The sequence below is a fragment of the Rhinatrema bivittatum genome, chromosome 2, assembly GCF_901001135.1.
Source record: "Rhinatrema bivittatum chromosome 2, aRhiBiv1.1, whole genome shotgun sequence".
Classification (NCBI taxonomy): Eukaryota; Metazoa; Chordata; class Amphibia; order Gymnophiona; family Rhinatrematidae; genus Rhinatrema; species Rhinatrema bivittatum.
Genome location: NC_042616.1, coordinates 194,064,850 through 194,091,921, shown reverse-complemented (window position 1 = coordinate 194,091,921; position 27,072 = coordinate 194,064,850). Strand labels below are relative to the sequence as shown.

The window sequence follows — 27,072 nt, the reverse complement described above, 5'->3', positions numbered from 1 at the left end:
ATGCTCCTATTCTAACCCACATACACACATTCAAGCTTTCATTCTCATCCACATACACACATTCAATTTTCCATTTTCACCCTCAAGCACTCAGGGCATTTTCATTAGGCACAAGACACACAACCAAAGTCCTACTTCTGCCACCACAAGGATGGGGTCCCGCATCACCCTTGCAGCTCTTCCTTCTTCTTCACCATTGTAGGGATGGGATCCCATGGCAGCCTTGCAGCTTCGGCTCTCCTCTTTCCCGCCGTGGTCATGGGATCCCATTGTGGCATTACAGCTCCGGCCCTCATCTTCACCACCACTGGATGGGATCTCACACTGACCTTGCAGCTCTGGCCTTCTTATTCGCCACCGCGGGGATGGGATCTCGCGATGGCCTTGCAGCTCCGGCCTTCCTCTTCGCTGTTGTGGGGATGGGATCCCATGACAGCATCGCCCCAACATGCCTCTTCCAGTTGGATGGGCCATGGTCCAAATTGGATGGACCCCTGCCCACCCAGGCCCACCCGTGGCTATGCCACTGATTTCATCAAGATGTGCAGTTTAATAAAGGGAACCACCAATAACTTGGCCTGGGATGACCATAAAGAATGTGGAGGGTTATAAATCTTGCACAAAGGTACTGATCCATCATGAATCAGCACTATCCTAAAACTTGTGAATTAGTGCAGCTGTTTTATACTTAATTCTAGCTACAATTGAGAACCAATCTAATTTGCTCAGAACTGGAGTATTGTGGTTATATATTGCTTAAATGGAGTACAACTGAGAGTGACAAATCCATCTCACATAACCATCCAAGACAATTGCTGTAGAGATAGTATCCAAACAAAATTAAAAAGCATGTAAACATTCAATGAACAATTAGATAAAGGAATGTCAGCAAGCTGAGAACTTTTAAGTCCTACTCCATAGCCAAGCATGGTCTGAAGTGAACAACCAAGACTACTCAATCTTCATCCCATTGGACTCCAATGTCTGCTAGCTCACACTTTTTTTATACTGATTTTTCTTTTGCAAATAAACGGACTTATCAATCAGTAGTCATTAAAGAGTCAGGGATGTAATTATATCACTGCATAAAGAAAGCTCTGTCCCATGTTTTCAAAGAAATAGAAACAGCCTGACATCAGCTGATTTTTTGGTGAATTCCTGCATCAGGAGGCAATATAAAAAAGGCACATCTGAAAAACATGCTTCTGTCCAGACTCAAACATCTCATCCATTAATTGAATGGAGTCCACTTCCCAAGATTTAAAGGATGACAACCCTAGGACTTCTGTGATAAGCACTTCTAACTAATGAAAAAAGCATTTAAAATCACCTTTATTTTCGAAAATGTTATAAGAGCGCAGATAAATCTTGCTCCTTTTTCAATCCTTTCAGAATCACAGTATGTAGATAATGAATCCAGCATTATTCTTTCTGCAATAATAATTTAGAAATGTTACCAACCAATAACCAAAAGCATTATTAAAAATATGTTGGTATTCATATGGCCCTAGCATGCTTAATTCGGCTTCTGTGTTCTTTCTTCCTAGTCCATATAATTTTGGAAGTCTTCCCTATATAAAATATGTCACAAGGACACATGTGATGTAGATCACATGGAAAGTTTGGCAGGTAGAAAAATACTGCAGTCTGATTTTAAACTGAGATGAAGGGACAAACACTGAGTATGTGTGCATGGATATGTCAAATATGGAACAATTCCCACATGGTTGATGACCCTATGTGTCTATTGTGGGTAAAAGGCCTTGCTTAACAAAATCTGCTCGTGGTCAAGGTCCAGTCCAAAGTCAAAGCCAAAAGCAGTCTGAGAAACGAAGGAAGACGAGGAATATGGAAGGCAGGAAGGAACTCAGGAACAGACAATCCATGTCTCAGAAGAGAGAAGACCTATTGTCAAGGCAAAGGCTGGAGACAGGATCCAACCGTAAGTAGTCCTGGGTTGATGATGTCATTGGCAAGGGCTGTGGAGATTTTCTCGCCACAGGCCCTTTAAATCCTGCAGAAAGGCGTGCGCATATGCCTAAACAGTCGGGTATAGGGGCAGGATGAGGGCAGCATTCCTCAGTCATGAAGAAAGGCAGCGGCAGTGGGGACAACATCCAGAGACATGTGGGAGTTTAAATATCAGAGTTGAGTGACATCATCTGATGGGGGATGCCCCCGAGGTTCCCACCATGATGTGGTTAAAGCAGGTCAGGGAGCGCACGTGCACGCCTAGGGAACCCCAAGGTTAAGATGGTGGTCAGCAGCGTCCACGCTGCTCAGGTAGGCCCGGGAATGGAGGCTGGAAGGCCGGTGGCAGTTGGCAGAGGCCGTGAGTTTGCCGAATGGAGCCAAAGTAGTAAGAAGAGAGGTGAGCAGCAGCGGTGGCAGCCATCTGCAGCCACAGAACATAACAACTATATGTCAATTATATTACTGTAATTATGAATATATTCCTGTAAACTGCTAATAAATTCTGATTTGCAATATATAAATGTTGTTGAAATAAATATGTTGACATTCTCTGCTCAGTGAGTGACTGAAGCCAAGAAAGCAAATAGAATGTTAAGAATTATTAGGAAGGGAATGGAAATAAAACAGAGAATATCATACTGTTTCTCTATCGTTCCACATGGCAACCACATCTGAAATATTGTGTACAATTCTGGTCACCATACCTTAAAAAAGATATAGCACAATTAGAAAAGGTACAGGCAAGGGTGAATGAAATGATAAAAGGGATGGAGCATGTCTCCTATAAGGAAAGGCTAAAGAGGTTAGGGTTCTTTAGCTTGGAGAAGAGACTGCTGAGAGGAGATATGATAGAGGTCTATAGAATAATGTGCAGAATGGTATGGGTAAATGTAAATTGGTTGTTACTCTTTCAAAAAATACAAACACTAGGGGATATGCAATGAAGTTACTAAGTAGTACATTTAAAACAAATAGGAGAAAATATTTTTTTCCTCAATGCACAATTAAGCTCCAGAATTCAGAGATTGTGGTGAAAGCTGTTAGTGTAGCTGGGTTATAAAAAGGTCTGGAACACTTCTGGGAGGAAATGTCCTTTCATGATTATTAATGTGGACTTGGGAAAATCTGCTGCGTATCTCTGGAATAAGCAGTATGGAATCTGTTTACCTTTTGGTATCTTGCCAGGTACTTGTGACCTGGATTAACCACTGTTGGAAACAGGATACTGGGCTTGATAGACTTTTAGTCTGACCCAGTATGACAAATCTTATATTCTTATGTTCTAATATCTTTTGAATCAGGTAATCCAATAAAAGATTGTTCTTCAGAATCAGTTCATGCAAATGCTGCCTTCACTGCCTCAGCAATAATAACTAAAGAAGAACAAGCTGCTGGTTTGGGGTAGTCTACTTCTGCTACACATGCTGCCCTGCTTCAGTGTGCCCTTGATGGGTGTCTCCTCTTTTTCCCTTTGCTTCAAAACAAAGAGAGAGGAAAATGTGGTGATGGCACATCCTCTCCAAATTTCAATATCTTCTGGCTGGGGCGGTCTTCCTCTCCTGCTATTCTGGACTTGAAAAAGTCCCTTTTCATTTTAGGTACGGGACTGTCTTTGTATTGCTGCCCCTGACAACCTGCCAGCATTCCCTCTTCTGTCTTTCTATGACATGATGGAATTTGTTCAGGTGAGATTAGTGCACTGCCTACTGGAGGGTTGGATATTACAAAGAATGTATTATTTATTAGTACTGTATCTATATCCCTACTCACAGTACCACTCAACTTTATGTGTGGAGAACTGTCTGTCATACAGACACACATAAGCAGATAGTGCGGTACCATGCAGTGCACTATAGTGTGTATGTGAAAGACTCTACACAAAAGAAACTAGAAGCATGATTATAGACTCTTTGCTTCAGTCTCTCTGCATTCATCTTACTGGTTCTCAGACAAGCAGAGAAAAAAAATCACTCGTACTTCTGCAGTTCTCTACACTGTCTCCCACCCACACCAAACCATCCCCTAGGAAGAGAAAAATCAGAAGCAAGTGCTATATTGCCTATCTTTCTTGGGTGACTGGCACAATGAGCAAGACAAGTACAGCACAGAGTAAATTAAAAGCAGCCAAAACATTTTTTTTTTACTCTGAGGGAGTTGAAGCAGCTAGCCCCTCTCTGACCAAAGCTTGAAAGGAAATATGGTGTTTCTCATACATGCTCATATTTTCTGTTGGGAGTGGATCAGCATCACTTGATCCAGATAGCAGCAATAGGTAAGATTAGAAAAATGCATCAGTTTGATTTGTTGTGTGTGTGGCTTCCTTAGGAACATGCCCTGGCTCAGCTCTGATAAGGCAGTGACGTCACATAGAGAAGGGTTGTTTCCTATATAATTATTTGTACCAGTTGCAGAGCCATAGATTAAAATGGGCCATAAAAATGATTGGGAAACATAAACAAATGTCACAAATGATATTCATTTCATTCATGGGACCTCTCCATTCATTTTGAGGGAGCTGAAAATGAAACAAATAGGATCCCATTCATTATGTTTTACCCATTTGTTTCAAATGAATGCACATCCCCAATGGTTATGAATCCTCTCTCAATTCTGTGGAATCTGAGACTTCTTAATATATTTTTCCCAGTTCCACTGATTTCCAGGATAATCCAAAAACTAAGAAAAGGAGGAAAAATGATTTTGCTATCCCCTTTCTCACCTTATCAATATTCAAATCTGATTTCCCTGGTGTCAATGCTTAGATCTTTAACAACCTATAAGATTGAGGATATTTATATCTCTAATTACATAGAGCAATGGGAATCTCCTGTTGTAAGTCAACTAGTATCATCTCTTTAATTGCAATATTTACAGAGGTGATTAGAGTTTTAGCTTCAAGGAAGTACTCAAACATTGTACAGTTTTAAAATGGAAAAGATTTACATCCTGGTGCTCATGTTTTAATTGGGATTCTTTTCATTGCCCTATCTCTTTTTTTACTTCAATATCTACTAACTCTTTCTAACTCAGGTCTGAAAACTAACTCTGTCAGAGTTTACCTCAGTGCTATACCAGTATATCACAATGCCAGTATGGTGTACCTATTTCTCATCAATCTAAGGTGGCCAGATTCATGAAAGACCTTACACTTCAGAAACCTCTAGTAAAGGACCCTGTGTTCCTTGAGATCTAAATGTAGTTCTTGTTCAGAACATGAAACTTCCATTTGAATCACTGGCAACTACTGATCTAAGATTTATTTCTTGGAAAATGTTCTTTTGATAGTTATTTTTGCTTGAAAAGTAAATGAAATGCAAGCCCTAGTATCTTACTCATGGTGAGGCAGATATTCAGACTTATCCGGGTATGTAAGTTAGCTGAATAAGATTTATCAAGCTAACTTACATGGGATATTCAGAAGCATGCTATTGTCTACGCTGCTAAATATCCATGAACACAACATTATGTAGCTGGATAAGTCTTACCTAACTAAGTTAGACCTTCTGTATGGCAGGTCTAACTTACCCGGTTAACTTGTCTTAACCAGATAAGTCAGAATATATCAGCTCTTATCCAGTTAAGTAGCACAGCCCCAATATTCCCATTGCCCGACCCTTATTAACTGACTATCTGTTTAACCAGATAAGTGGCTTATCTGGCTAAGTGGTGACAGATAAGCATAGCCAGATATTCAGCAGCTGTCACTTAGCCAGATATGTCACTATTTATCTGGCTAAGTAGCTTTGAATATCCTGCTCTTTATAGTTAAGTTTTTCACAATAGTGTAGTTTTCAAAACTCATCCAAAATTTCTTCCAAAAGTACTCTCTCAATTTCATTTAAATCAGTCTATTATATTACAAATATATTTTCCAAGACTCTATGCCCATAAAGGCAAGTAGGCTTGCCACACATTGGACTGTAAAATAGCTTTATCATACTATTTATTAAGAACAAAATCCTACAAAAAATCCTCACATTTTATTTTTTTCAACCCAGTAAAACAAGGTTCAGTTACAAAGAGGATTCTTTCTTCTTGGATAGCTGATTGCATCACTTATTTCTACAATCAGAACTACATCTTCAAGACAAAGTAACGGCCTATCAGTTTATGATTAAGGCAGCTTTCTTGGCACATTTTAAATCTGATCTATTCCTTAGCACATCTACCATCTCTTTCCATAGACAATATCTGCAAAGCTGCTACTTGGTCTTCCAGTCATACTTTTACTGCCCATTATTACCTAGAAAATGCTTTGTGAAAGATGCCAAGAAAGCAGCTTTAGTCAAGCAGTTTGTGAAAGGTTTTAAACTAATTACTTTAACTCTACCCTCCATCCTCATGCAAAAAATATGGATTGCAATCATATACTAAAACTCTCAAGTTATTAAATAATCATATGCATCCCTCAGCTTCGGTGACCCCACTTGTTTGTCCATGTAAAAAGCTGAGATTCTTTTCTGTACCAGGTGTTCTCCATAGACAGAAGGATAAATCAGCCACACAGTCTTTCCCATTTCCTTTTGAGAGTTGAAACTTCGATGCTCATTCACTAAACTGTGTTAGGTCGTTTACCACACAGTAAATATTATTAACTGTGTGGTAAAGGGCCTAACGCAGGAATAACGTGAGTTATTTCAAATATCTCACATTATTCTGACACTGTCACCATGCATATTTAAATGAGCTGATTATTATTCAAATGTATGCTAATCACTTCATAAATACCTTAAATGATGTAAATCAAATAATGTAACTTGTCAGAAAAATTGCAAGCCATGTTATGTGATGTGAAGTTACCTACTAAAAATCCTTATGGTAGATCCAAGGATTGGATCCTCCTTGAAGCACTTTGGGGGATGAATACAAGGTAGCATTCAAAGGACGGAAAAAGTGATTCAAGCATCTAGGGTATCCCTAAAACAGGCATACTAAAGGGTGGGTGAAGGGGGAGGTCCGCCCTGGGTGGCAACAGGAGGAGGGGTGCCATTGCCGCCGGCAGGAAGGTCCTGCAGTGGTGCGGAACAGAGAGAGACTGGCATATCTGGTGGGGTTGCGTCGGAAGCAGGGAGAAGCCTGCGAGGCCACCTGTGGACTTATCTCATCAGCGGCCTGGGAGAGGAATCGGCCCATGAGGCTGCCAGTGGACCCCATCACACCCACAGCCCAGAAGAGGAAGAGGCCTGTGAGGCCGCTGGTGGACTCCATCTCACCAGCAGCTGGGAAGAGGAATCGGTCCGTGAGGTCACCAGTGGACCCCATCTCACTGGTGGCAGGAGAAAAAAGAAGGAGCCCGTTTCCTACTCCTCGGTGCCAGGGTTAACTTTCCAAAACACATGCAGCTAGCACATTTTATATGCTAATCTTGAGATGCACGAGATCAGCATAGAGAAATTGCTAGACTCAGATGGTTTGATTAGCACATGGGCTGGCACACGAAGAGGAGCAGCAGTATGGCTCCCAGTGGTATGTGTGTGTGTGTGTGTGTGTGTGTGTGAATGAATGAATGAATGAGAGTCTTATTGAGGTATGGGGATGTGGTGTGTGTGAATGAGAGCCTGACCTGGGGGTGTAGTATGTATGAATGGGAACCTGACTGGGGTGAATCAGAGCTTGACTGGAGGAGGGGGGGTATGTGAATGGGAGCCTGACTGGAGGGGGAGGGGGGTATGTGAATGGGAGCCTGACTGGAGGGGGATATGTAAATGGGAGCCTGACTGGAGGGTTGTGTGTATGCGACCAGGAACCTTTCTGGTGTGTGTTTGTGTGTGTGTGTGTGTGTGTATGTTTCCTTTTGTGTGAGAACCTGACTGGGATGTGTGTGTGTGTGTGGGGGGGGGGGTAGGAATCTGTCTGGTGTGTGTGGGTGTGTGTGTGAATGGGAACCTGTCTGGTGTGTGTGTGTGTGTGTGTGAGTGTGTGAATGGGAACCCGTCTGGTGTGTGTGTATGTGTGTGAGTATGTGTGTATGGGAACCTGTCTGGGATGTGTATGTATGGGAACCTGTCTGGTGTGTATGTGTGTGTGTGTATAGGAACCTTTCTGGAAGGTGTGTGTAATGTAGGTGTGTGTATGGGAGCCTGCCTGGGTGGGTATATGTGTGTGAGTAGAAAATTTATGCTGTCTCACTAATCCATGCCTTATTCAGGATGACTGGAAATAAAATGTTTTAGATATAGAGAGCGGTGAATTTTCCATCTTTATTAGTTTAAATTATTGGATGTCTGTGTCTGCCATTTTGAAATAATTTATTGTTGTTTGGGAAATTTTTTAAATTTTATATGAGCTCTTATTGGATATTATTCTATTCCTTAGATCAGTGGTTCTCAATCTTTTTTCCATCGTGACACACCTGACAGACCACGCTCACATGTATGACACACTGCTCATTACAATTCATGGCGGAAATAAAAACTAAAGGTCCAGTATTTTATTATTAAGAATGACACAAGGAAAAGATACGTATTCTGTCTGAACAGAAATTGCATAAATAGTAAACATCCCACACCAAAACAGCACCAATTTCCAGCACTTAAAAAACCTAAACCTATTTCGAAAATGGACCAAGTCAGGCTGCTATAGAGCCCTACACAGAAACTACTTGCCAGCAAAAAACCTCACCTGAATCATATGTGTTGACCCTCACCTAACAAAGAATAAAGAGACCAAAACGCATAACTAGAAGCATGCAGACAAAAACTGAATTGGAAACCGCAACAAGCCAGAGTCTCTGTATATAGTGTAACAAAGGAAAAAAAGAAACATCACCCATCCTTATAAAACAAATCAAGAAATATAAAATCAGTAGCAGTAAAACCATACTAACAAAAAAACAGATTATTTCAAAACAGCTGATGAATGGAATATCCAATAATTAAAAACTCATATAAAAAAATTTCTAGATACCAATAAAATATTTAAAAATAGCAGTCAAAAAGACCCAGTAATGAAAAATAAGGATACAAGCAATTTTGTGCTCTGCATACCTGGGAACATTTGATATCCAGTTGCCCTGAGATTGTTTTGAATTAGCAGGAGAAGGGATGCTTTGCTTGCAACTTTCTCCTCTCTCTCTCTCTCTCTCTCTCTCTCTCTCTCTCACACACACTGGCTCTCAGTCGCTCACATATACACATGCTTTTTCTCTTTCACTTATATAGGCTCTTAATTACACATGTTGTCTATCTTTTCATGCTTACACACACAGGCTTTCAATCACACCCATACATGCTGACTTTTTCTCTCACACACAGACTCTCAGTTTTTGGGTACTTGCCAGGTTCTTATGGCCTGGATTGACCACTGTTGGAAACAGGATGCTGGGCTTGATGGACCCTTGGTCTGACGCAGTATGGCATTTTCTTATGTTCTTTCTTACAATCATGCTCTCTCTTTTTCTCTCATTTACACACAGGTTCTCAATCACATACTCACTCTTCCATCTAGCCAACACAGGAACTCTGTATTCAGGATGGGCCCAGCAGGCATCTTCCATCTAGCCGGCAATACAACTCTGTACAGAGGAGCAGTCTGGCTTGTTTGGGCAAGTCATCTTTGAGTGAATTTATTTGCCGTTTACAACTTGGGTTTCATGGGCCTTTTCCTCGACTGGGCTTTTGGCTGGTTGGGGATGGCATGTCTTTGACCAGCCTCCCTCCTCCTCTTCTCCCTCCTGCCTTGCTCCTCCTCCTTCCTCCTCCTCTCCTCACGCCTCTCCTCTCTCGCCATGCCTTCCAAACTCTATCCTCTCCACCACTCTGCACTCCTCCTCACTCCGCACTCCTCCACCACCACCAAAGACAAACGGGCAAGCTTGACAAACACACAGAAACTTCCACATACACATAAAGACTAGAGACAAAGGTAAAAGTAAACAGATGAGAATACAAAACAGGACAACTTACACAGAAATCACTATGAACCTCCATTAAACTCCAACCAAGAACTCACCTCCTTTCCTCTCTCTCCTATGACTGACAAAGATACAGCTGCAGGAAGTTGATATATATAAACAAAGAAAATAATGTACCAGATGTAAAATGACACGTGGCACGCTAACACATTACACAACGCGATACTGTATAACATGACATACTAAATTATGACGAGTTGTGAAACTTTCTTATGTGATACGGTATATCAAACATTTCCCTCACCACATCCATTTTTTTTTTATCGTGGATGCTAACGCGCCATATTTTTGCTTTATTTATAGTATTTCGATGAGTCTAGGCCTTAGATTTTGAGCTCTCTGGAGACAGGGAAATACCCATAGTACCTGAATGTAATCCACTTTGAAGTGCCTGAAAAGCAGAATATAAATCAAAAATAAATATTATTGATTTTTTACTAATTCTCTTTGCGTCTATTTATGGTGTTTGTAACTATCTATGCCTATTTAATATTATTTATGATTGCTACCTGCTTAAATGGCTAGTTACTGTAATAGGCGGGGCTACAAGGCTTTCTAAATAAATAAATACTTCCTTAATTTAGAATACAACAGCTTGAATGACAGACATATAGACTATAGACAGCTAAATATTTCCAGTAGACAAAGGGATAGCGTCAATGAATAGTTGGGAGATGTTTCCATCATAAGACATCCATCCACCAAATATTGCACTAATGGGTATCTGTGTTGACTGCCTCATCACCAAAGAAGATAATTAAATTAGTAGGCGAGCACAGTTGGCCTTTTGTACCCTGTGGTAGATTATTATGTAAAAAATTCCAAAGTTAGTTTAAATCCTACCTGTCCAATAGACAATTTTCTGTCAAAATAGGCAATGCTGAATACTCATTTCCCCCTCGCCCAAGTTCCACAAGGTTCCTCCCTCTCCTCTACCCTATTCAATATATACCTCACCCCCCTCTGCCAGCTCCTATCTGACCTTGGCCTCAAATTCTACCTATATGCTGATGATGTCCAAATCATCATACCAATTCATGACTCTATCGCTGAATCTCTAAAATTCTGGGATCAATGTCTCGCTTCTATTAACACCCTACTCACTAATCTCCACCTCACCCTAAACACCACAAAAACCGAACTACTCTTCATATCCCAACACCAAATCCCCAAACCCACCCTTACAAGCGACCCGGCATATAGTTCCATCTCCTCCCTGCCCTTTGTACGAGATTTTGGTGTCCTGATTGACCAGCAACTGAACATGAAAAAATATATCAACACTATCCTCAAGGAAGGCTTCTATAAGCTTAATGTTCTAAAAAAACTAAAACCTTTACTTCATACCCATGATTTATGTACCATCGTTCAGGCCACCCTCCCATCCAAAATGGACTACTGTAACTCCCTACTCCTAGGCTTCCCCCACTCTACCATAAAACCGCTTCAAATGCTCCAGAATGCTGCCGCGAGAACTATCACAAATGCTCGTAAATCTGACCATATTACCCCTATCCCGAAAGACCTTCATTGGCTCCCGATCCCCTCACGTATCCTCTATAAAATCCTTACTATCATTCACAAATCCATCTACAGACACAACTCCAACTGGCTTGATGAGCCATTCCATCCCACACCCTCTAACCGCCCTACCAGAGCAACCAATAAAGGAACCCTCCACATCCCTTCCCTCAAGAAGGCACACCTCACTTCCACGAGGAACAGAACCATCTCCATTGCTGGTCCAACCCGCTGGAATTCACTACCCACAGACCTCCGACTTGAGCCTTGTACCATCAAATTAAAAAAAAAAATTAAAGACCTGGCTTTTCAAACAGGCTTATCCGGATTAGATCCCCTACGTCTTAACCCCCATTGCTGCTTCAATATGTTGCTTAGATATTAGCCTGTTGAGTTACACAGTCTGAATTCTTGTTTGCCAGTTTCCTCCCTTTTTCCTCCCCTGTTCTCTTTAGCCCCTCCCCCGCCCCTGTTCAATGTATTTTCCTCCTTTCAGTTTGATGTAAACTGGTATGATGTTTCCACGAATACCGGTTTAAAAAAAGCCTTAAATAAATAAATACCACACATTTCAAAGCATCACAGGAACAAGTTAATTTTATATTTATTTATTTATTTATTATTTTTATATACCGATGTTCCTGTATATGAAAGGTATATGTTTTGGGGTGAATTTTTATAGCGTTGCTCACATTAAAAGGCCTGTATACATGAGTATATGGGCAGCGCATACTCGAGTAACCACATAAAATTAGAAGCACACATATGCATGTTAGGCATATTTTAAATCATATGCAGGCAACTGCGTGCATGATTTAACATTCCAGCGTATGAGTGCTCGAATGCCCACATGCCTGTGTATGGGTGCCCATGCGCTCATTTAAAAGTTACCATCCCTGTGTTGTTTACTGCTGTCACCAGGGCTATGAAAAACTTGTTATGAAAAATTCTTACAGCGTTAATTCTGTCCCCTATTTACTACTTTGACGTGACTGCTGTTTTTATTCTCAATCCCACATGGAAGTATTGAAAGAGGAATAAATCATAGCAAAAAAAGGGGATATTTTTGCATTCTCTTGGTTGATGTTATACCGAATTGATTGCACCATATAGTTTCAGGTAGGCAGCCCAGCTAGCAGCATAGCATGCTTGGAAAGTATCTCTCTGCTGTTGGGTTTTTTTTCAAAGTAAAACAGAAACTTTCTAAGCATTTACAGATATTGCACAAGCACTTTTCTTATGTAGCCAATTAGTTAATATCTTGTCACCATTTTATTTTCTGTTGACTTTAGAGAATTCTGGATAGGTATTTTTCTTATTTCAAATAACAGTACTACTTGTGTAATAAACTTTCATAACCCCCTCCCTGCATGTGATGTGCTAAAGAGTCTATGAAATAATGCAGTTAAAATAAGTGTGCCAAATCTGAAGAACTCTAGTTGTAACACATATTTAGAGCATCTCCAAAAGATTTGCCAAAATTATACTGGCACACTTGAAACACTGGTTGACACCTGTACGGGATGTTATGCAACTTGATAACAATATTAAAGTCCTTGAAATTATGAGGTCATACGTTTGATATCTGATGTTATATCTTCCTTAATACTTTTCATAATTTGTTCTTGAAGACAGGAATAACACGTTTTAAATATACCTATTGACCTTTGCTTTCAGCTTTTTATTTTATTTTCCCCAAAAATTTATCAGTGTTTATTATAACCAATAAAAACAAGAGAATATCAATGTGGAAAATGAGGGGGTTTTTTCCCTCTGATTTTCTGTCTTTTGGTTGATTATAAAAAACAGTGTTAAATTCCCAGAGAAAATAAAAAATAAACTGAAAATGAAGGACTCTAAATATACTATTCATGAGGCTAGAAATTTATACAGCTGTCTGAGCACAGCCTATCTTTCTCAGTTTTTAAGATGGCCATAAACTACTACAGGAGGCTCTCTCCTGGCTGATCCTGCCTTCTATGATTTTATTTCCCTTCTTTTAAGGAGAGAGACTAGGGGTGAGTTTGTGGTGCTTCCCTACTACCCTATCCCTCACCTATCCACCCCGTTCTCTGGTTTTCTTATGTAGATTGACTGGTTTGTGGCCCAATAACATTTCTGGCAGTTTTGCCCAATTAAATTAAATGGTCCCTGCACTCAATTAAACCTGACCTATTAATTCTCATTTGAGACCTCACACTTTAACCTTTGTTCTCTTGTCTCTATTAGATTGTTCAGAATTGCAAAGAATTGTATTAAACTAACTTTAAATGTTAATCAATCTAGGTGTCAGTTTGGGGTCTCTGAACATAGCATTAACTTGACTAGTCTGTAAGCTGTAAGGAGCACAGTTCATCTCTTACATGTCTCTGTAAAATGCTGTGTTTGCCTGTTAATGCTATACAAAATAAATAATAATATTAATTAGGATGTTAATGTTACTAAAATCTGTTTCTTTCCTGTTTCAGGATGAAGAACAAATTTTGGTATTTTGAGTTTGGCACTTCTGAGACTTTCTCAGCCACATGCAAGAAACTGCATGAATCAGTAGAATTAGAGGTAAGAATATATTGCATTTCATTACCTTCACTTTTGTAATTCTGTTTCAGTTCGTGTGGATACTGCATATTACATTAAACTAACATGCAACACAGTAATTCTCTTATGGCCTGAAATATAAGCTTTTCACATGGGATTCAAAAATATTGGTAATGTGGTTTTTCTGACTTCTAGTACTAGTGAATTATAGCTAGCTATTAGGATTTCCTGAATGCTGTAGTAAAGGTCACTGTATTTGGTCAATAGTTGTTGAATTTAGAATACGCCAAAATGTATTCGGAGTGAGGAGGAGGAGGCAGATCCAGCCTATAATTTCCATTTTCAGATTTCTCTCTGCCTCTGATCCCATCCATAAAAGGGTTATTCACCCACCTTGATATATGTCTTTTATTCAGCAGCCAGAGATGCTATTTTGAAAACATTTACTCCTGCACCAAACAAAGGATAATCCAGCCAGCCTCCCTTTTGCTCACCTAGCTCTCATTGCTTCCTATGGGAGATAAAATTAATTTTTTGTTTTCTTTTTGTCCCATGGAAAATCATGGGATTTGCCCAATGCCACCTGATTTCCTTTTACTCTTTCCAGTTCCAATATAATCAGAAACAAGTAGGGAAAGCAAAAGCATGACTTTCGGAATGCTTTCCCACATAGCATTTCAGAAGGACATCCTTGCATTTAGTGCTCTTGGAATGTTGGTGAACATTTTATTTCAGAACAACCCCTCCCTGCCTCACATTTCACAGCCAACTTTTCCCACAACAGGACATAGGGACTAGGGCAGTGGGAAATGTAAAATTCCATCCAAGTTCCCTAATCCCATCTTGAATATGGGAAAGGATTCTCCTGGCCCCCCACTTACCCGGTTTGGTGGGAATCCACTGGCAAGGTCTAGGCTGAAGCCTCGGACTTGTGTAGGTTGAGGCCTTGGCCTACTCAAGGCCTTGGCTTTGGCCTAGGTCGGAGCCTCGGCCCAGGCCTGATGCTGTGACCCAACTTGGAAGCCAGGTCCCAGCACCTGGGCCTAGGCTGGAGCCTGTGCCCAGGCCCAATACTATTACCCGACCCAGAGGGCAGGTCCCGATGCCAGGGCCTAGGCCTGGAGACCAGATCCCGATGCCAGGGCCTAGGCCTGGAGACCATGTCCTTTTGCCTGGGCTTTGGCCCAGGCCTGGAAGCTCCTCTTCTGTCATCTTGAAATACATCAAAATGGTGAATGCGCTGGAGTTAGTTAACTCTGGCACGACCCCAGTGGATGAGATCGTTTGGCATTGTAGAGTCAAAGAGGACAGAGGAGGAGCTCCCAGGCCTGGGTCTGACCCTGGGTCAAGGCCCAGACATCGGGACCCAGCCTCCTGGCTGAGGCCTTGACGTCGGGACCCGGCCTCCTGGCTAAGGCCCCGGCGTCAGCTGGGTCCAGGCCTAGGCCCCGGTGTTGGGACCCAGCCTCCAGGATGGGTTGTGCTGTCAGAATGGGTCTGTACCTAGGCCCCAGCGCTGGGTCCCAGCCTTCAACGGATATCCGACGGATAAAGTAAGATTTGATTTTTTCTGTTAAATTTTCAGGGGTATCAGCCAAGGCACCAACATTGGCTTGTGCCTCCTCTGAGACCCCGATATCACGCTTGGGCCTAGGCCATGGTCCCTGCCTTGGGTCTTGTCCTAGGCCTAGGGTATGTGTGTGTTTAGCAGTATGGAGTAGGGATGGTTGGGGGTTTGTATGTGGGGATATTGTATGCAGTGTTGCGCTTGGAGGTGGAGCCTTGTCCTGAAGCAGTGTCTGAAGGTTCACTGGTCAGACCCAGGAAGCTCCTGCCACCAGGAGATGGAGCACAGGAGGAGACAGAGGCTAGCTGGAGCTTCACAACTGGAAGCCCGCAGTCCCCCCGGGTGGAGCCCTTGGGGACCCAGGCCGCTTGGACTTGGGTGGGCCTCGCGGGGTCTCCCTGAAAGGAAGTTCAACATTGTGTCCACCAGGATCAAGGGTGCACGGTCGATGTCAGAGGTGGAGGTCTGTGGAATCAGAGAAGTCCAGAGTAGAGTCTGAGATGACAAGGCTAGGAGCAAGGCCAGAATCAAGGAAGCAAGGTCAGTAGTAGCAGAGGGCAAGTTCCAAAGGTCAGTCCGAGGGTAATCAGCCAAAGCAGAGGTCAAGTTCCAAAGGTCAGTCCGAGAGTAGTCAGCCAAAGCAGAGGTCAGGTTCCAGAGGTCAGACGTGGTCGGGTAGACAGGCAGGGTCAGTATCTGGACAGCGATCAAACCTAGTCAAGAGCATGCAGAGGTCAGTACCAGAGAGTCAGTCCAAGAGGTACTACCTGAGGGAACATAGAACCAGACGAACACTGGAACAGAAGGACACCAGAACAGGACTGGAACAAGGCTGGAACAATGATGAGACACGGAGGCAAATTAGAACACTCACAGTGTCGACCTGATTGCCAAGGCAAGGATGTGTAGGCAGGCACTTCCTTATGTACTGCATTCAATCAGGGCACGCCGCAGAGCTAGGACCTGCCCCTGGCCCTATAAGGGGCCAGGTAGTCCGCGCGCGCATGCCTAGGGGCGGGGCTGATGCCACGGAGGACGCCGAGCTCCACCATGAGGCCTAGTGCGCAGAGGAAGGCCTGGCAACCACCGCCATGGGACTCCAAGGCCTTGAGGAGCTTGCGCTGCTGCTGGGGAGGCCAACCCAGGATCTGCAGTAGAGTTGGAGAGGTGAGGAGGCCCGAGAGCCAGTTTCCCACGGTGAGGTGGACGGATGCTGTTCGATGGATGATGAGTCCTGGGAGATGTTCCCATTGGATGGACACGATGCTGGGAGACTGGGAGTAGAAGTTGGGGGCCGGTGACAGTAGCGCCCAAGCCTGGGACCCCCGCCGGGTTCAGGCATTGCAGTTTCCTGGTCGAACCAGGCAGGACTGCCGAAGTTGTCCGGAGGCACCACAGTAAAGGCAGAGACCTTCCTTTCTCCGCTGAAGGCGTGCGGTCAGAGATAGTCACCCACGGTTGACCTGCATAGGTTCTTCAGCAGGAGGTGGTGGTGCCGGTGAAGCCTTAGAGGGCTTTCAGCACGTGCAGGGCGTGGAGTAGGAGATTGAGAAGCCTTTACTTCTAGGCGCCGTTGCCGGAATCGGTGATCGATCTTCCCGGTCAGGGAGATCAGGTCCTCTAGAGACGTGGGAGTCTCACAGACTGCGAGTTCATCTTTGAGAGCTCTGGAGGGACCATCTAGGAAGATGGCTTGCAGACAATCTTCTTGCCACCTGAGCTCAGTAGCCAGGTTCCTGAATACTACTGCGTTCTCGGAGAGGGTTTTCGACCCTTGACGGAGGTGAAGGAGGTTATGGCTGGTTATTGCTTGACGTTCCGGGTCTCCACTTGAATACAGTGATGAACTATGACAGCTGGGAGAGCATGGGGTCAGAGCATTCCCATAATGGAGAGGCCCTTGCTAAAGCCTTTCCCTCAAGGCAAGAAAGGATGAAAGTCACTTTCGTGGCCACCTTCAGGAATAAGGAGGGTTGCAGTGCAAATTGCATGAAGCACTGATTGAGGAAGCCTCGACAGAGGCGTTGATCCCCATTGAAGTGAGGAGGTGCTGGGAGAGCCAATGATTTTCTGGGTAGCAGGTTAGCTGATAGGCCCACTGGGTTGGCCAGTGCTGTGCCTCATAGCTGAGAACGTAGTTCTTCAACTGAAGAAGCCAGTGATTCCAAGGCTCGTCGATGCTCTTGGACAGTTGCGGCTAGACCTGGTAGGGCCCGGGAGGCGGGAGACTCCGCCATGTCTATGGCCTTAGCAACCTGTTGTGCTTGGAGGTGGACCCTTGTCCTCAAGCAGTGTCTGAAGGCTCCCTGGTCGGACCCAGGAAGCTTCTGCCACCAGGAGGTGGAGTACAGGAGGAGACAGAGGCTAGCTGGAGCTTCAACACTGGAAGACCGCAGTCCTCCTGGGTGGAGCCCTTGGGGTCCCGAGCCACTTGGACTTAGGTGGGCCTCACAGGGTCTCCCTGAAAGGAAGTTCAACATTGTGCCCACACGGATCAAGGGTGTGCGGTCGACGTCAGAGGTGGAGGTCTGTGGAATCAGAGAAGGCCAGAACAGAGTCTGAGATGACAAGGCTAGGAGCAAGGCCAGAATCAAGAAAGCAAGGTCAGTAGTAGCAGAGGTCAAATTCCAAAGGTCAGTCCAAGAGTAGTCAGCCAAAGCAGAGGTCAGGTTCCAGAGGTCAGATGTGGTTGAGTAGACAGGCAGGGTCAGTGTCTGGGCAGTGATCAAACGTAGTCAAGAGCAGGCAGAGGTCAGTACCAGAGAGTCAGTCCAAGAGGTACTTCCTGGGGTAATGTAGAACAGATGGACACTGGAACAGAGGGATGCTGGAACAGAAGGCCGCTGGAACAGAAGGACACTGAAACAGAACTGGAACAAGACTGGAACAAAGCTGGAACAATGATGAGATGAGGAGGCAAACTAGAATACTCACGGTGTCGACTTGATTGCCAAGGCAAGGAAGTGCAGGCAGGCACTTCCTTATGTATTGCGTTCAATCAGGGTGTGCCGCGGAGCTAGGATCCATTCCTGGCCCTATAAGGGAGCGGGCAGTCTGCACATGTGTGCCTAGGGGCGGGGCCGACACCACGGAGGATGCCAAGCCCCGCCGTGAGGCCTGGCACAGAGGAAGGCCCGGCGACCGCCGCCACAGGACGCCGAGGCCTTGAGGAGCTTGCGGCTGCTGCTGGGGAGGCCAACCCGGGACCTGCAGAGAAGTTGGAGAGGTGACCAGGCCCAAGTGCGGCCTGAGCGTGGGCGGGGCGTGCAACATGCAGAGTGTGTATGGACATAGTTATGTCTGTGGAAGAGTATATAGGAAGGGTGTTGGGGTAGATATGAGTATGATATGGGGTGTAGATGCATGTGTGCATTTGTGTGTGAATATTTGGAGGTATAGTAGTAAGGGTGTGGGGGACTTTATACATGAGGCAGAAAATGGTTTTGAAAGTATTTTTCGGTGCCATCCTTCACCAGTTGCTTCATTTATTTTTCCCTATCTCTGTCTGTCTATGTTGCTCTGGTTCAAATGCTGCAGGGTGAGAGGAACTTTTGAAATGGAGCACTCATCCACATTTTACAACCAGTATCTGTTTCCCATAGAATGCAATGGGGATATTTCTCTGAAAATACTAATGTGACAGGATGAACAAATTCTGCCCCTGTCTACAAATTGTTATTTCAAGGAATTTTAGGTGGGGGAGATTCGAGGTGTCCTGGATGTTGAGTTTGGAAAAAATAAGTTTTAGCATGGGGCCTGCAGTATCACTGAGCTGCCACAGGATGGCATCAAGTACAGTGGTGGACCTAGCTTTCTTGTGCTTTAATGGAATTATTCAGTGACAGTTGCAGTTCTTTTAAGGATTGTAGTGTGGGTTCCTCCTTAAGAGAACTGAAAGATAATCCTTTCTAGACGTGGCCTATAGGAGGGCAAATTTTGTCTGGCGTATTCTGAGGGAGTCTTTAGAACTGAGAGGATCCTCCAGGTTGTAAGAGGATTGAGGGCGACCTCCATGTTGAAGGGGCCTTGCAGGGTCTCTTCCTCTCTAAGAGAGAGGCCTGAGGCTTGAAGTGGATGGTGTTTCCTCCCCCAAATGAAATGGGTGGAGAAGAAAAAGATTTTCAAGAAGAGGAATGCTCCCAAGGCATATTGGAGTATGAAGGATGCCGCAGAAGTTCTTCACACTGGTGGAGAAAAGTGCCCAGGACCGGGATGGTGATGGTGCCTGGGGGCCTATTGTGTGAGTGCCTCGGTCAGAAGTACTCTGAAGAATGTGTGAGTAGAAGGGGATGAAATGTACCACTGAGGGGATGAGTTAGAAGACCCAAGGGTGGTAAAATAATTTGGGGATGTGTGAGCTACATGTGTTTCTGAAAAGGTGCCTGAAGAAGCTGATGTGAAGGAATTTTGGGATGTGCACCCCCCATTCCTGCTGGGAGTAGTTAAAAGAGTAGATGATGAGTAATATAAAAATCTAAGAAGTGTTGGGATTGCTACTTTAAAATGGTAGCGGTTTTTAACTGAGTTTGTTAACCACCATATCTTCGCTGAGAATTCTGTTGAATTCTGGGTTATTTGGTAATCTTGTTATGCCTTCAGCATTATTGTATGTAACCCCCTTTCTGGTTTAGGGGCCAGGAAGGCAGAGGCACACGAGGGTCCCGGGGCCAATCCTTCACCTTTCTCCTGCTCCGACATAGTCGAAGGGCCTGGGACAGGGTTCTTTTTCCAACTGGGGGAAGGACTAAATCCTCCAGGGCCCAAGATGGCTGGGGGGACTCCCAAGTTGTTGCTCATGGTGGAGTATCAGGTCTCTATTTACATTAAGGTAAATGCGAGTGCCACAAAAGATTCTGGAGGCTCAGATTGAGTATCCAAAATTAAATGTTTATTGTCAGAGTTCTTCCTCCTTGGAACTTAGAAAACATCTTCACACAAAAGCAGAAAAATCTGGACTCTTCCTGCAGCAGGTCCCTATTGGGAATCTTCTCTACCTCCTGATGTAACCTAGCTGGCAGATACCTTGAATTCCTCCAGCCAGGGGTACCAAGCCTCTCACAAGAGAAAACCCCAAAAGTCAAAAACATCCAAAAATCTTAATCAAAAACAGAATCAGCACCAAGACAGGCATTGATCTCTTTCCACTAAGGTATTAGCCCAGGCTATGTAAGCCAGTACCCAAGCAGGAGTACAGCTCAAGGAAAACACTCCTACTCTCTCACTCTAACTCATAAACAAAATGCTACACCTAGAACTGCTGCAGCCTTTAATCTAGCCATTCCAGCAATCTCAGTGGAGAAGCTGCTCAGAAATGGAACACTCCTCTCTCCACTACCTTTCCTATCCTAGGTTACAGGGTTCAAGACTAGGGTCTTATCATAATGATCCCAAAGGGTCATCATATGTATATAGTTGCTGGTTAGTAACCCCAGAAAATAGAGTTCATGGTTTGCATTATACTTTGGTGTGGACTCGGGATTTTGTAACACACCTTGGGCTGCCAGCAATGAGGATCCAGAGACATATGGAGGGGCTACGGTTCACAATGGGGAGATCCAAGGAGAGGCCTCCCTGTCCAGCTCAAGAAGAGCCACCTACTCCATTGCCTCTAGCCCGGGTCCGTTTCATCATCTTTATGACCCAACGTGCTGAAACCTAAAAATCTGAGAGACTGACACATAGTGCTGAAACGGTGCTAGGTTCCTCACATTTGTTTGTGTTCATCATGGATTAAATTGACTTGATGTTTCTAGTTTTCATATTCATATCTGTGTGCCAAGTTTGTGAATTGTCATCCTTTTTGGAGAGTAATTCTGCTGATAGACAGACATTGATCCCTTTAACATCATTTTTTCTAACATTCTCTATATTGGAAACCGTTAAAAGTCTCAGGAAAGAGTTGAAAAACAATTATTTTGGAGCCACTTTAACCATTTTTTAAAGAGAAAGTTCCACAATGAGTGCAACACATTGTGGCATTTGTTTTTTGAAAATGTCCCACAATTCCATTTTTAAATGGTACAAATGAAGACTATTAATTTATGTTGCGTTTCTTTCAAAGACTTTTGAAAATTGCTACAATATATGCTACTGAATTGTCAATAGGTTTTACCCATGTTATATGCACTTAACATGGGTAACTGGACTTTTGAAAATTACTTCAATAATGTTATATTTACATTTTCCTTTGAAAATTAACCTGATAGTGATTTGTGAAATAGTGATTTGTAATGTGCCTATTTACTGCTAAACATTATCTATCTTTTACCTAAAGTATGCTAACCATCCAACCCAAAATACCTATTGTGCATCCTGCAACACAGTTTTGATGACAAAACAGATGACTCATCACTTCTAATTAGCAACAATCTTATCCTCAGAAAAGAGATAACTTGAGCATGCTAACAGCATGGACGACCACATGGCTTCGATATCGCTGTGAGATCAATATTCAGTGCCACTTAAATGGATATGTTTGGACTTCTCTATCTTAGTTGTACTGTATGAATATGTGGCCACATTCAGAAGTTTACACTTATCAAGATGAGGCCTCTAATCCAGCTAATTTAATGGGAGATTTACTAAACCATGGTAGTTTTTTGCAGGATGGGCCAGATATTACCAGGGAGGGACATCCCCACATTTTTCCCCTCCCAGACAAAACTATTGCAGCCTTCCCGCATGATGGTGGCCCACCTTGGCCGAGGCAACCATCACTTAAAGGGCTGATGCCTAAACATTCCCCATCCCAATTAGTAAAAAGCCACCCCGAGGGTCTTTGGTACCCTTTTCTGTCCCCCCCTGCCACCTTCCAAGATGGCCCCAGCCCCCAATTCCCCCAAAAATGGCCATGGTGGTCGGGGGGGGGGGGGAGGGGGAGCAGGCTCCTAGCCCATTGATACCACATGTGATGACATTATAGGGGCAAGGTCAGGTTAATGCCATTTTGAAAAACGGCAAAAAAATGCTCCAGCTCGCCACTGACTACCAATGACTTAATTTACAGGTAGGGTAGAGGTTTGAAAGAATTGGGGACTCTACCTGCCCCCTCCTCCCCAGACCACCAGGGTCATTTTTTTGGGTTGAAGGATGGGGATTAACCCTAGATCCCAGGGATATTAATTTATTTGGAGCAGGGTGCATAACATAGACCTTACCAACGCTGACACAGCGCTAATATCCTGGCATGATATTACCAACACTATCGCTAACATAACATGTCCTCTCCAATCTAGACTAATCGGTCCACAACACAATAAAAGAAAGAACCCATGGTATACACAAGAGCTAAAAAACTTAAAGCAACACCTTAGGAAAACCGAAAAGGTCTGGCGCAACGTCCCATCCTCTGTGCACCGGGCACAGTTTAAATCTTCCCTACACCACTACAGTGAAAAGCTAAATAAGACGAAGAGAGATTTCTACGCCTCCAAAATACACCAATTCCAATTCAACCCTAAAGCCTTATATGACTATGTGGCCACTCTCACTAAGTCAGCACCCCCCGACATTCCCGAAGAAGTAGCCAAAACTAAATGCGAAGAACTCGCTATATTCTTCCAAAACAAAATCAACAAGCTGCTGACTCACTTCACCACCCCCTTCTCCCCCTACTCCACCACTCCAAGAACTTAACCAAACCAGCTCTAACAACCGCCCAAAGGGTCTCTTTTCCCTAGACTGCACCTCAACCCTAGAAATAGAAACCTTTATCAAGAAAGCCAAACCTTCCTCCCACCCCACAGACACAATCCCTACTAAACACCTCCTATCCATCCCGACTCTTATCGCAAAACCCATAGCCAACATTATTAACTTGTCCATTAGCTCAGGACATGTACCTGTCCCCCTCAAGCAAGCAATTGTCAAACCAATCTTAAAGAAGCCAAAACTTGACCCCACCAATCTCTCTAATTACCGTCCCATTTCCAATCTTCCATTCATTGCCAAACTCCTTGAAAAAACTATGAACATGCAACTTACAGAATACCTTGAGGTTAATCAAATCCTTGCCCCCTCGCAGTATGGCTTCCAGAAATTCCATAGCACGGAGACTCTTATGCTCACCCTCTCCGACCAAATTATCAAAGGCTTTGATAAAGGGCAATCATATATCCTAGACTTCCTAGACATATCCTCAGCATTCGACACCATCAGCCATAGTATTTTCCTCCAACGTCTAGCCAAAATTGGCATAATCGATGTTGCCCTCAACTGGTTCAACTCCTACCTCAGTAATAGAAACTTCAGAATTAAAAAGGAAACCATGAGTCCAAAGACATTCCCCTTAATTAAGGAGTCCCACAAGGCTCCTCCCTTTCCTCTACCCTCTTCAATATTTACATCCTTCCCCTCTGTCATCTCCTTTCCAGTCTCAAGCTTCCTCATTAAGTCTATGCTGATGATGTACAGATCATCATTCCCATCACTGACTCACTCCCAAATGCAATGAACATCTGGAATGCAACTCTTCTATCAATCAACAAGCTCCTTTCCTCCATCCATCTTGCTTTGAACACTGCCAAGACCGAAATCATGCTTGTTATACCCCAAAATCACTCCAACCCCCTCCCTCTTCCTTATCCTCACACATCCCTCTCCCAACATGTTCGAGATGTAGGGGTCACCCTTGACAATCACTTCAACCTGAAGAAATTCATCAGCAACATCCTAAGAGATGGTTTCTTCAAATTACATACTCTCAAAAAATTGAAACCCTTACTCCACCCCCCTGATTTCCGTACAGTTCTACAAACAACAATTCTATCCATACTTGACTATTGTAACTCTCTCCTTCTAGGTTTACCTAAAAGCTCCATCCATCCTCTACAAATCCTGCAAAATACAACAGCCCGGATCCTTTCCAACACTCTCAGAAACGACCATACAACACCCGTTTTAAAGGACTTGCATTGGCTCCCAATTGCATCCCGCATTCAATACAAGACCCTCTCCCTCATACACAAGGCCCTGTACAACCCTGAAATGAACTAGTTTAACGATTCCATGCGCCTTCACCAATCTAATAAGCCTACCAGACACCAACATCTTGCTACCATGTTTACGCCATCTCCCAAACTCTCCAAACTGGCTTCCATCAGAGCACGTGCCTTCTCAGTAGCAGGCCCTGCCCTATGGAACACAATGCCAGTCGAGTTACGCCAGGAAGAATGTCAAAAAACTTTCAAACGGAAACTTAAGAGATGGCTTTTCACAAAAGCATACAACTAGGTCCTCGATCCCAATGCTCCAGCCCTATTCTTCCTAACTCAGTTCCCTCCCCTTCACCGTATCAACTTCCCCATCTGTAAGAACTTAACTGTTTATAACATTGCTTTGTATATAGTTCATAATGTATATAATTGATTATAATGCATAGATTTGTTCAAGTCTGCACTTCTTATCCCTCTATATACTCCCACCCCTCGCAGTACTTACCTCGTGTTTTTCCTTATTACTATACTCTCTTTAATGTAAAACGCTCTTCAAGCGTATGTTTTCTCGTTACACTGTAAACCGATGTGATGTCTTTGACGATTGGCGGTATATAAAAAACATAAATAAAATAATAAATAAGGGATGGATATATTGTGGGGGAGGGACTAAAGCCAAAGGGTGGCACTTTGTTTTAATAAGAGGGAGGGCTTGGGGAAGGGACTGGACTTTCGCCACATGATTTCATATATTTTTTCTTCTTTAAAGGACCAGGACCACCTTGGAAGGATGTGTGTGTGTGGGGGGGGGGGGGGGTGAGAAGGGGCTGGCAGGCGTCCCTCTGCACATCCCTGTTTACTAGGGATGTGCAGAGGGACGCCTTACATTGCATTCGGTATTCGTATTCGTCACATACCTTTTACCAAAGCAGGTAAAAGGTGTGTGGGAGGTGAGGGGAAGGAGAGGTTCTTCTCATCCGTAAGTCAAATATTTTCTTTTGCAATCCCCATGTACTTCACTCCCAACTCCAGGCAGACCCCTCCTTTTTTCTCCATTTTGCTATTTAGACTGGAAGTTGCTAGCCTCCTTGCATACATACATGAGACTATTACCAGCACAATCACAAATGCCCTGAACACTTGGAATGCAGCTTTATTAGAAATTAAAACAATTCTCACGGAAAATCAATTGGCTATCAACACCAATAAAACTGAGCTGATCATTATTTCACCTCCAAAAAATGCAACACTGAGCAACAATGGTCTTACACAAGACATCTCCACTATGACTCAGCAAGTAAGCAGCCTTGGCATCATCATTGACAGCAATCTCACGTTTAAAAAATTCATTGCTGAAACGGTTAAAAATGGATTATTTAAGTTCCACACACTAAAACAAATTAATCCTCTATTATACCAATTTGACTTCCGCACAGTCTTGCAAGCAACTATTTTTTCAAAGATTGATTACTGCAATGCACTGCTACTAGGTTTACCTAAAACTACAATTCAACCTTTGCAAATGTTACAAAATGCAGCTGCCCGCATCATCACAGACACAAGCCGCCATGAGCACATCACTCCAGCACTTCAGTCTTTGCACTGGCTACCCTTGGCTTCCAGGATAATATATAAATCCATGACGCTTATACATAAAGCCATTCACAACAGAGATATGCTCTGGTTCACCGATCATCTACAATCCGATCATCTACAATCCGCCCAACTAGATTCCAGCATTTAGCTAAACCGAAGATCCCCGCGCCTAATCTGACCAATCTTTCTTCTACGAAAGAACGTTCATTCATCAATTGCTGGATCCACAATATGGAACACCATGCCCTCCGAATTACGCCAAGAACTTTGCCACACAATATTTAAACAAAACTTAAAAACCCGGTTATTTAAAAAAGCCTACTATTAATGAACTGAGTCCTCTTCTATTCATCCTAGTTTATTTCCACAGACACTCATACATTGATTTTATTCTCTTAATACAAAGTTATACATGGTATTGTATTCTTTCAGTTATGATGTTATATTGTAAAGCGCTATGCTGATTTAATGTTTGAATGTAATCCGAGGTGATGTTACCTACGTGCCCCGGTATATAAAAATCTGTAAAATAAATAAAAAATAAATACAATAGGAGGAGGTCTCATGCTCTCACACTCTTTGCCCCTCATTTGGTTGCTGGGATGAAGGGAATCAAAATCACTAGCACCAATCACTAGCACCATCCTGATGATAACCAAAAAAAACAGAAGCCGTTGGCAGATCTCATCCTAACAGCGGCATAAAGAAAAAGAGAGACCCAGGGAGGGGGCTGTCGGCAGATCCCATCCTGCTGGCAACCAGAGAAACAGAGGCCTGTCTTGATTGAGAGTATATGTATGTGGGAGAGAGCATGTGTGTGTGTGTGTATGTGTGTGTGTGCATGTGAGAGCTTGGGTTTATACTCTATGATCATTTTATTCTGTATCGCTCCATGGTGAGACCGCACCTTGAATACTGTGTACAATTCTGGTCGCCACATCTCAAAAAAGATATAATTGCAATGGAGAAGGTACAGAGAAGGGCTACCAAAATGATAAGGGGAATGGAACAACTCCCCTATGAGGAAAGAC

The 27,072-nt window shown here is 43.4% G+C and overlaps 1 protein-coding gene across 1 annotated transcript in view; it reads left to right on the top strand.

Annotated features, from left to right (window-relative positions):
- The first annotated feature begins 13,876 nt into the window (after positions 1-13,876).
- LOC115083247 (diacylglycerol kinase beta-like) overlaps positions 13,877-27,072 on the top strand; it is a 316,290-nt gene continuing 303,094 nt past the window's right edge. The window contains exon 1 of the mRNA XM_029587056.1: positions 13,877-13,966. Coding sequence (XP_029442916.1) covers positions 13,877-13,966 — 90 coding nt within the window. The remainder of the gene's footprint in view (positions 13,967-27,072) is intronic.